This window comes from Nelumbo nucifera, chromosome 4 (assembly GCF_055504915.1).
Source record: "Nelumbo nucifera cultivar China Antique chromosome 4, China Antique-T2T, whole genome shotgun sequence".
Classification (NCBI taxonomy): Eukaryota; Viridiplantae; Streptophyta; class Magnoliopsida; order Proteales; family Nelumbonaceae; genus Nelumbo; species Nelumbo nucifera.
Window position 1 is genome coordinate 340,229 of NC_142652.1, and position 11,769 is coordinate 351,997.

The 11,769-nt window shown below is 39.6% G+C and overlaps 1 protein-coding gene across 3 annotated transcripts in view; it reads right to left on the reverse strand.

Annotated features, from left to right (window-relative positions):
* The window catches only part of LOC104591947 (classical AGP protein), a 29,792-nt gene extending 20,974 nt beyond the window's left edge, over positions 1-8,818 (reverse strand). The window contains exons 1-2 of one of the 3 annotated variants that reach the window (XM_088903691.1): positions 8,583-8,818; positions 7,719-7,830 (exon numbers count right to left, since the gene is read on the reverse strand). In XM_088903691.1, coding sequence (XP_088759817.1) covers positions 7,719-7,830; positions 8,583-8,692 — 222 coding nt within the window. In that variant the 5' untranslated portion in view covers positions 8,693-8,818. The remainder of the gene's footprint in view (positions 1-7,718; positions 7,831-8,582) is intronic. The other 2 variants (XM_010251106.3, XM_088903692.1) reach the window with 2 other exon arrangements.
* Positions 8,819-11,769: the final 2,951 nt, after the last annotated feature.

The following is an 11,769-nucleotide window of genomic DNA, read 5'->3' on the forward strand; positions in this document are numbered from 1 at the left end:
CCTTCACATGAAAGGTTGAACAAATGACACCTCCACTTTGTCCAAAAGCTCAATTAACCTGCTCTTCTAATATCGTAAGCTCCAATGAGTAGAAAGAGTACTATTACCATGCTGATCTCTCGCAGCATCCCCCACCCCTAGGGGTCCAAGATTCTCAAGGCAACACCCATCAAAATTAAACTTCATTAAACCTGCTGCAGGAGGAGACCAAACCAGCAAAGTTTGTTGTTTGCTCATCTGGAACCTAGCCACTATTTGCCTTCCCCTTAATAAATTATTTAACAAAAGTCCTTTAAACTCCTCTATCACCAGCACCCAATGTGCCACCCTGATTAGAGTGAGCTCTTTGCCTAATTTGTGAATTTCCTCAAAAAATCTAGCATTCCTTTCACACCACACTACACAAAATTGCACCTCCACCACCTCACTTGGTGCATACCAAATCCTACCCACCACATAAAAGAAGTGTTGCCAAACTTGTTGTGCAAAAGAGTGGTTAGTAGACTCCCCACTCTTCAGACAAAAGATACATGAGGTTAAAGATACCAACTTTTTCACTTCCTTTGGAGCCTTCCCAAGGTGTTAATGATTTGGTTGACAACTTCCTGACAAAACATCTTTACTTTTGGAAGAATCAGACTGGACCACAACTCTCTAGCAGCAAAGGGCCGAGGATAAACAAAGGGAATCAAATTTCTAAAGAATGAAGCACAAGAGTAGGAACCTTTAACATCAAGAGCCCAAATCCTCTTATCACAACCTTTTTTTTATCAGCACAAAGAGTAATTTATTAATGCTTGAAAAAATTACAGATCCTTGCTACACAATAGCTCAAATACATCGGAAACCAGAATGGCCACCCTGCTTACCGTGCCCCCCTTTACTAATACAGATTACAACATTGCCCAAAATAGAGTGGGTATGTCCACTCCTTGTCTTATGAGAACATCCACCAGTCCATTTGCTGTTCTCTTTACCCATCCAAAGCTAGCGTTACAACTTTTTGCAAGGTGGTCAATTTCCCTAAAAGCAAATTTATATTTCCAATGAGCTGAACTAGTTTGCTTTGCCCAAGAAATAACCAATAAGGAATCTCCTTCCACTTCAAGCTCTCTAACACCCATATGTGTTGCTAGTTTTAGTCCTTGTAAGAGAGCCATTGTCTCAGCCTTAACTGAGTCACCAAATCCAATTGACCCAAAGAATAAAGCCACAACTGCACCTAGATGGTTCCTAAAAACTCCCCCTATACCCGCCCTCCCCGGATTACCAAGGGAGCTCCCATCAAAATTTAATTTCAATTTGTTTGGCCTTGGAGGTTTCCATTCCGTTATCACTACTTCTTTGTGTGTATCTGTTTGTACCACTTTAGACCATTTCCATAATAAGTCATTTGTGGAAACATCTCTAAACAGCTCCAAATTTTTAGCCCAATGTGCAGATCTGATCCTTATGGATTCAATCACTTCCTCCATTGATCTACTCTTTTCTTGGAAGATTCTTTGGTTTCTCTCCTCCCAAATGGTCCATACCAAGGCTGCTCTTATGATTTTCCATAAAGATCTTCCCCTTTTCTTTTGTTGCCTTAAGAAACTGGAGTTAAATAGGCTAGCCACATCCTGAGGGGGTACCCATCTACAACCAAAAAGAGAGCAGTAGTCCCAAATACAAGTTACAAATGAACAAGACTCACCACCGGCCTTGCAAAGGAGACACACATTAGGAGAGAGGCAATTATTTGGCCTTAACATAGAGCCTGAACCTTAGGAGGGATTGGTTTGTGCCAAACTTCTCTCACCGGGAGATTTACCCCCAAGGGTTCTAAACTAATAAGGAGGTTAAAGAAAGAAGCACAGGAGAAGTGACCATCAGGGGAGGGGTACCAAACTCTACCATCCAAGAGATTTTGATCCAACAAAACCTTTTCCAAGAGAGAGAGTAAAAGGATAAGGGATTCACACTTGTTGTCCCTCAACCCCCTTCTGAACCTGAAATCTCAATTTAAACCATGTGATGAAGGCCTGCCTAACCTAGAAATCAGCTCGCTCTTGAGGTTTGTTAGATAGTACTGGGAATTGCATTTTTGAGTGGTAGGTCCCCAAGCCAAAGGTCTTCCCAAAATAAGATTTTGTTCTCACATCCCACATCATAACGGATAGAATTTAAAAAAGTAGGTAGTACCTCAGAGATTGCTTTCCAAGGGGAACTTGCAGAAGTGTGAGGCGCCAGTTTTGCATCCCAGCCATTTCCCACAACACCATGAACGCTTTCAATGGTCTTGTGCCACAATTTGTCTTCCTCTAAGGGAAATCTCCATAACCACTTTCCTAAGAGAGTTACATTCCTCTTAATCAGGTTCCCAATTCCCAAGCCTCCTTGCTCCTTTGGTTTACACACCTGTTCCCACTTCACCAAATGATCTTTCTTTTCATCTCCTGGCTCCCACAAAAAATCCCTCATCAATTTTCCAATTGCTTTGTGATTTTCATCGGGATTCTAAAGGTGGAGAGGTAATAGATGGGCAGATTAGCTAAGGTGGACTTGATCAACATAATTCTTCCCCCCAAAAGAGATATAGTTTCTCTTCCAAGATGCTAATTTTTTTAGCAAAAGTGATATAGTTTCCCCTCAACAGCATGCCTAGGTACTTCAGGGGCCAAGCTCTCACCTCACATCCTAGGATCTCAGCCAAAAGTGGCAAGTACTCCTCTCCCAAATTTACCCCAGCCACACAACTTTTCAAGGACAGCTGGACATTTTGGTGAAGTTCAAGAAAAGGAATTAATTCATAAGTCTTCCCAAAATTTCACCATTTTTATCAATAATAGAAACTAATTTATTATAAAGCCTTATTCTTCTCTACTAGTCGTCCCAAACCTAAGCCACCTCCTTCTCTTAGATTACAAACCTCTACCCAATTCAAGAAATGTTTTTTTTGGTCACTCCCTCCCGAGTCCCAAAGGAAATTCCTCATTGATCTCTCAATTTCTTGCACTACTTTAACAGGGGCTTTAAAGACTAAAAATTAATAAGTTGGAAGGTTCATAAGAGTAGAATTGATTAAGGTTACTCTACTCCCTTTTGAGATATAGTTCCTTTTCCAAGAAGTTAACCTTTTCACGAATCTCTCCAAAACCCCCTCCCAAAATCTTACCTCGCTCAAACCCCCCCCCCAAAGGAAGTCCCAACTATCTCATAGGCCACTCTTGGATCCCACACCCAAGGATAGCATCACTCTCTTGTATCTCTAATCTGGTCATTTGGATCCCCACAAAGCTACACTTCGCTAAATTCACCTTCAGCCCCGACACCCTTTCCACAATTTCCAAAATTTCCCTAAGATTTCTCACATCCTCAAACTCCTAAACTCCCCCAGAATTAGAGTGTCATCTGCAAACTACAAATGAAAACCACTTCATCTTGTCTTCCCACCCTAAAACCTCGAAACAGATTCCTCCCATCAGCTGTTTGCAACAATTTACTAATGATCTCAGCCACCAAGGTAAATAACAAAGGGGATAAAGGGTCTCCTTGTCAGATCCCTCTTTTAACTTGACTAGGTGTAGCTTGCTTGTAGTAGAGGTAGTTCCTTCAAATAATTAACATTACTTGCGATATTTTAATTGGGAATTTTCATCTTCTCAGTATATCTAATACATTAAAGTCAGCCCTAGACACCATGAGTCCTCACAAAGCCTTCTAATTGCATAAAGCACCTCCCACATTGCACTACTTTCCCTATACACATCTAGCTCATATACATTTGTCATTACCTGTGAAATCCATATTTCAAACTTTTCATCTTGACCAAGATCATATATTGGCTTACTAGCTCCTTTAGAATCCTACCTAATAATCCCCAAGATGGTACTATGAACCAACTTAAACTCCTACAAGCCCAAATGCTCCTAACCCATCTTTTGTCTATCTCTACTAGTTTGGATTCTTGAGTTAGAACCATATTGGGCTTCTCTTTCCAAAACATGTCCTTAATGAATCTTCTTTTTTTGGCACTTAAACACTAGACATTCCAACTTAGGATCCCCATTGCTTCTATCTATTTGTTTACTCCTCTAGGTTCTAAATTACCTCTCACCTCTTCTCCCATCTTAATCCATTACCCTCATTGTATCCACTCCACATTTCAGCCATTCAATCCCATTTCTCTTCTTTCTCTTCCTTTCCTTCCCCCTCATCATTCTTCCTAGTGTATATCTTGAGAGGTTTAGCTCCTCTTTCAAAACCTCTTTCATTCAGATCTTACTTGAAATTGTCTCTTCTATTTCTTTCCATACCCATTGCATTGGCATAGGATGTGGAGTGCTGCCCTCCATCCCTGTAAAATCATTCCTTACCAATTCCCATGCAACCAACTCACTAGAATTCATGAAGATTAGACTCAACATTCTTTCCCCTTGGTCAACAGCTGTAGTATTATTTTTTACACTTTCTAGCATCTCTACTATGTAGAGGATTTCAGTGTTCATGGGTTCATCAATTAATCTATCCCTCTTTCCTCCTTTCAGCATGCTTCCTCTGCTTGCTTCATTTTCAAAGTCGTCTTCTCTGTCATCCAAATCATTTATCCAACCTTTATCAAAGCCTTCATCATCATTCTCTTTTATTATTATGTATAGACTTAGGTTGTTCCAGCATGGTGGAGATGTCGAACGAATGAGAATCCCATTGAAGCTTGCTTACCCCCTGCATGCAAGTCTTGGACATGGCTACAATATGCTAATTTGAGGTAAACAAAGATACATCTTTATTTCCATCTATACAGAAGCTCAATGACCAACCAACACGTGATCACTTAAGGCCCAGTTTCACATCCTTTCTCCGAAACATTTCAGTTGACAATAACCACAGTTACAATGATAGGAATATCCCTGCTGCCAATATGAAAGAAGAAAAAAATAACAGCAGCTAAAGCTAACAGCAGAAAATATCATCAATAATAGATAAACCAGTGGGACCACAAACTAATCAGCCCTTTCTCTACAATTTCTTGTATTCTTCTTGTTTCTCAGGAGCAGAAATGCATTTGGGACACCATTTGAATGAGTAATGGCTTGTTCCGGAACAAGAACATTGTGCCCAGAACGTGTTCCTATGGAGTAAGGAAGACCTCATTTCCCAGGAATATGCACATGCACATCATCCTTTTAAAATAGCGAACGTGTGATGGCTTCCCACGTGAGAGGGTCAGTTTTGTAAATTCAATCAGAAAAAAAAGACATTGGTTAAAATCTCCTCTTCTTCTTTCTATCACCGCACCTAGAAGCCTTACGTCCTTCTTTCTTCTTTGCACCAAGAAGTCTCCCATTGCTACCAACCCTCTCCCAACATCTTTCTCCACCAGCAATAAGATCCCACAGGTAAGATCTCTTTTTTGGTTTTTTCCCTCTGTTTTACCTGCAAAACTATACATCTGTGTCATTGTTTTTGTCATTTTCCCACTGTTCTCGATTTTGCAAGTTGGTTGAACTTCAGCTCTCTCCATGGCTATTGGTTCGAGTTACCAAATCCCTTTTGGTTGGTAAAAATCCCACAGATAAGATCTCCTTTTTTCCTTCATTTTACCTACAAAAATGGTAGAAATCATTGTTCCTTTGTTTGTCTTGTTTCGACTGAAACATTTAAACAGAGTACTAACCAAGGTAAGCGTTGAATTGTTTAAATAGAGTACAAAATGGTAGATCTCAGTTTTAATTTTCAAAGTATATTTTGAAGATGTTACAGGATGCCGTGGTTTGAATTACCAATTGCTATAGATTTCTCTATCTCATGTTACTCCCTTAATCACTTCTTACCTTAACTAATGCAGAGCAGTATTTTTGGTTTGAAAGGGAAACTGTCTTCCCTTTCTGTCAACTCCTACTACCTTCTCTCAACCACATGACCACAAATAATCAAGAGAAGACACTACACCAAAGAAAATGAAAGGGAAACCACAACCAATAGTGCAGTGGCTTCAAAAGGCCATCCCTTTATAGGGTAATATAACAGAAGACATTTCCCAGGAAAGACATTTTTCAGGAACATTCAACCAAATGCATCCTTTGTTTCTCAGGAATAGAAAACAAGAAAAATGTTCTAGAACAGAAATTTTCTCAGGAACAGAAATAAGGAGGAACAATGCCAAACAGGGCATAAGTGACCAGATATCAGACCAATGTCCTAGATGGATCAGTTATGAACCAGACGGCTTCTTATGTCCCCTCCAATAAACGTCCTACAATCCTCCATGCCATCTGTTACTTGTACCCTTCATTTACTTTCTTCATGAAAAACCAGCCACCCTTCAAGATGTCCAATTAGGTTTTTGCCACATAGGCTGTCAAGAGCCATCATCCCAACCTTTCTCACCATAGCTTTGCTTCAATGGTGGAAACTAGCCAAACTAACATTAAATATTTAAAATACTAGTCATTCATATATGATGCTTTGCCATGTTTTGCAAGAGAATTTAATGTTACTAACAAAGAGAATTGCTATTTTTCAATTAATATAATATGAATGCTGATTGGTATATAAAACTAGGGAGATAAACTAAAATTTAGCTTGTTACTTTATAAAATTCTTATTGCCTAGGCAACAAGACAACTAGGTGCTCTGTTGTCACCTAGAATCGCTTGGGCACCTTGACAACTATGGATTTATCAAGCTATCTAATATAACTTGTTGTGGAATAACAAAAAATGTTCCTTGGTTTAGCCACAAATATCAAGCAGCCCAATAAAATGCATCATCTTGTGTTGCTATGAAAAACTATACTGGCTAGTGGCTACAACCATGCAAATTCCCTATTAGGAATGGCCACTAGAAACTTAACTATGGGAAGATGTCGCCCAAACATAAAATAAAGAGTGTATTGACATCATGACATGAAATAAATCCTTAACATGATATCTACAAAATAAAAAAAAAATAAAAAAAAAAAACAGTCAAGATGGAAAAGTGCTGAACAAAGCCCAACAGGATAAGAAATCGCATAACAATCCCTGTTATATTTTCCAAAAAACTAGAGAACACATTGGAGAATCTCAGGCATCTCAACCAAGGAATACATAGATTCTATTCAAGGAAGCCTCCATACTGAGCCAGAAAATCTGAAATTTCAAAAAAAAAATGATATATATTGTCCTATTTAACATCATGCATGCTATATTACATTCCTCTTTATACTATAATCATCATATTTCCCACTATAATCCTGGCTACCCAGGGTCTTGGGAGGGGTAGGCAGATATGCACCTAACATTTGGCAATTTGCACAATGTGGCTGCTCTCAGACTTAAACCCACATTCACACACTTGTTTGCCTGAGAATTTACCAATGCACAAAGCTACCAATAAGAGCATCAAAAAACCACCACTATTTCATATATCCTTGTCCATCATCTTCCCTTTAATTTTTCTTGTCAGCATTAGTTTAGTAAGGCAACCTATTAATCCAGAAATTGTATGTGCCTAACCAGGAAGTTGCAAAATTCTAGTTGATAACTTGATAAGGTATGAAGCCACCACTTTGGGGATGCACATAATAACTATCCAATAGAACATTTAGAGCTACTTGAGGGCAAAACATCCAGAGACAAATGTCTACTCAATAAATATTTAATATTTGTCAGAGTGATTGGCTACCAGAACACTTTACCCAAACAAAAAACTAGGAAAAGCAATTGACATTATAAGAATCAGAAGAAATTATTTACCAGAGGCATATCAAAAGCAGCAAAACTGCCAACTGGTTTACTAGCAACAAACACCATCCGTATGTTCGACAAGTAGATTGTCCCCTTTGCTTTAACATTACCTCCATTAGATCTGATCGCAACATACATATAACAAAGACTAGTTAGTGATCAAGAAAATATTGAAATATTTAGGTTAGCCATTTTGAGAGTTCCAAAAATATTGCATCATCTACCCAAATTAAGAACTGCAATTGGTTTAGTGAACAGCATATAGATATAAAGTTAACCTATAGAAAAAAAAAAAAACGGCATATTTATAGATGTTACATTTCTTAAAAAAAAAATTAAAGCAGTTCTTCTCTAAATTACAATTCCTCCATCATCTTGTACAATTTCAACGAATACCCTACAATACATGTTACTACTGATCATATTTGCTAAGATCAATATATGCTTTTCCGAATAAATTAAGAGAAAAAACTAAACAGAACGCGGATTAAAAATTAATGCAAAGAAAAAAAGGATAAACCGCAGATAACAAATGTAAAAAATTTTGAAGGCAATGCATTTCTAAACTATAAATCTTTTGCATAAATTCCATAAATCTTGTCCTATATTTCACTGAACACATAATTGGTATACAAACTAGGACGAAGTACATAATCCTATAGAAAAGTTATATGAACCAAACAGCCAGAGGTCTCTTTAGGGGATAGAAACCATGACATGGATATAAAGTCTCTAAGAAATTTTTACATGAAATCACAAACATCAGTTAAAAAGGATGCAAAGGCATTAAACTCATCAATCCAAACTCAAAATGATCATTCAATTCGACACAACTTGTGCAGACATAGAGTGATAAACAGGTGAGAAACTGACCCTGAGATCTTATCGATCTCAAATTCAACTCCATCCCTGGACAAGACGAACATCTCGTTCTCAAATGGAACGGGCATGCCGTTAGGAAACAGCTGTGGATTAAGCGCCATCAACGCCGATTGATAGATGAAATTAGTTTTCCCGGCTCCCTTTCTCAGCTAGGGATTTGCCTCAATTCTTCGTACATATAGGCAACAGAGTTGCGCCTCGTACGCAACCTATGACATTCAGTCGTAGTTGGTATAGCCACGTGTATATCCACACCCCTCTGGAATGAAGAAGAAACCAAAGATAGCAAAAATCCTACGCTCTGAAAACAAAGCATCCAACTGCACATCGGGAATATCTATGTGTGCAGTTCGCTGTTGATTTACAATAGGTGGTAATCCGCCCCCTTCTCAAAGTGCCAACGAACTTTCTGAAAATATTTTACGTTTGAAGTATTCCCTCGTATCGCATTTGGCAATGCTGAATTGTACCGTCTTTACCCGGGAAGACACTCCGATGCTTAAGTGAGTAAGGAGATTTGAGTGAGAATATGTGAGAGAGTTTGTGCGTATACCTTTTTGAGTGCTCATCGGGTCGTTTTATAGCTATCTAAGGTTCAGTTGCCATCAGGTAATGCCTTTGAGTCTCCTATGGAGCTGTTTCCGTAGTTTGGGGACGTGTTGAGTTGCCAGTTACTAGATCCGTGCGGCGGTTATAGGTCACCCGCAGGTCTTGTGGCGTACGGTTCGGCGAGCTGTTCCTATAGTCGCGATAAAGGTGTTCATGGGGGCGTGGCGTGCGGAATGGTTTTGGGATGAGCTGGTGTTGTCGGCAGGCCGAGCTCGCCCTAGCTTGATCGCATACTTGATGTCGATTGTGAAGGGATGAGAGATCCATCATATGGATAGCCGAACCCTACAGGTAGGTTGGGCGAAATTTCAAAAATTTCTCTCTCTCCCATGTGGGAATCACATTCCCTATTTTAGAAAATTGTATTTTCAATGATCAATCCTGAACCCTAAACCAGACCAGTTCTGAAACCAAAAAGGTAGGAGAGGGATATACCTGATACAGAGTAGTAGCAACTCCCAATGAAAGTATTCATGCCCAAGGAGATCTCCAAAGACTGTTCCCACTGAATATGACACAGTGTAGGGTGGAGCAGAAACAGCTGGGTGGTCCTTCAACAAGAACCTGATTCTTCACCAAGAATCTAATGGAGTGCGAGTGAGCACGACTTCATATCAGTTTTTCTCCAAAAACTGATATCAAGAATCTTTCTTGATCGCTCCTACAAGTAGAGATCGAACTGGCAATGGCGGCAGCAATAGGAGAAGGCAAGAGCAAAAGATAATGTCAGTCCAACTGGAGTTATCTTCTCTCTTGAATCTGTAATCTGATTGGGTGAATTGGGGTTCGCCCTTCTCCTCTATTTATAGCCTTAAAGAGAGATTCTCCTAATCCCATTAGAAGTTTCATAATCTAAATCTTGTATTTGGATCTGAACTCTCTTTAAGAGATAAGTATAATCCCTTATCATATCTGCAAATAAAAGATCAGCCATCATAATCATATTAGGAGTTTCCTAATCCAAATCTTTATTTGGATCTGGACTCTCTGAGTGGATAGGGATAACTCCTTATCCTATCTACTGATCTAAATCCCAAAATCGCCCCTTCTTTAATTAATCATATTAAACCAGTTCGAATTGGGCTTTAGGCCCATTAAGTCCATGTGCTCTCTTATCCTCCAAAATGCTACCCAGTTGGATATCCTTATATGGCGTGGGACCCAAACATTGATCTACACATCAGCCACATGGGTTCAGCCCAGCCTCTATTACAAGGCCTGGCCGAATTCACTGTAGGAAACAGTGAACACCTGAGTCCATCACCATGGACTCTTAATGGGCCCAACATTTATACTAAATGGTCCCTGTGTCAAGCCACCTTATAAAAACCTAAGGACTGTGGACAAATGCAAGATTAGCCCATCAGGTATTACCCTCAATGGTCTTACACTTAACCTCTCAGCCCATAATGATCAAACACTGCCCGACAAGAAATGACATCTCTCTCGACTGTAAGGTACAGTGATGCACTCTCTACTCACATAGATCCCAGGAATTAAAACATTTTGCAAACATTTTGAAACCACAATATATATATATATATATATATATATATATATATATATATATATATATATATTTTGCAAAACAAATTTCAACGATTGAAATCTGCTGCCGGCAGCTTTGGTTTCCATCAGAGAGAGTGCATCCCCGATCATTCACTTTGTCCGACAAAGGGGTTGATCCTGTCACTATGATCACCCATTCAGATGAATTCTCGGAATGTCCCAGCATACTCAGGTTTTGACCCCTTCTAAGGATCTCACTGATTGGCATATCAAAGACAGCCTAATCCGACACCTAGTGCAGTATCATAATCGAGTCTAGGGGTCAGGTGTAACATTCCAGTTTTGCCCATCTATCTCCAAAGTCCAGGGCAATACTGGAATCCTGATCCGGTTCAGGGTTTCAAAATAACCCACACTGCATGTACCTCAAGTCTCACCCTGGCAGCTAAGACAAGCCACCCCAACCAACTTGGCGGCACATCAGTGTCAGCCTTGGCAGGATAAATCTCCCTAGATCTATCCAATGGCTGTGAAGATTCTAAACTAATACGAGTCTCATATGTGTCCAGTTTTAAGGGCATTACACAGAAACACACCATAATAACATGAATCAAATATGTACTTTATTCATTTACAATAAATGTCATAATGTACATCATTCTGATTGGAGCTAAGGGCATACACTGTCTAACATTTTTATCCCTTAATATGTAGTCTTTTATACTTATTTAGTGCCAAAATGGACTCATTATTCTTATATTTCAATTTAGGACACGAAAGGAAGCTGATGAAAGAAGATTTGGCCCGACCTCGTAATCACTCAACACTTGGCAAAGGCAAACAGCTCGACACAACAGCACGCCCAGGGCGCGAGCACCAAAGGGAGGAAACCAACAGTCCGAACTCCCTATAAGGAGACCAAACTCCCTACGAGGAGCCCAAACTCCCTACTAGGAGCCCGAACTCCCTACGAGGAGCCCGAACTCTCCCTTATGCCCCGAGCCACACAAGGCAATGACCCGAACTGGCCCGCCTCATGGAAGTTCAGGACACTCTTCTA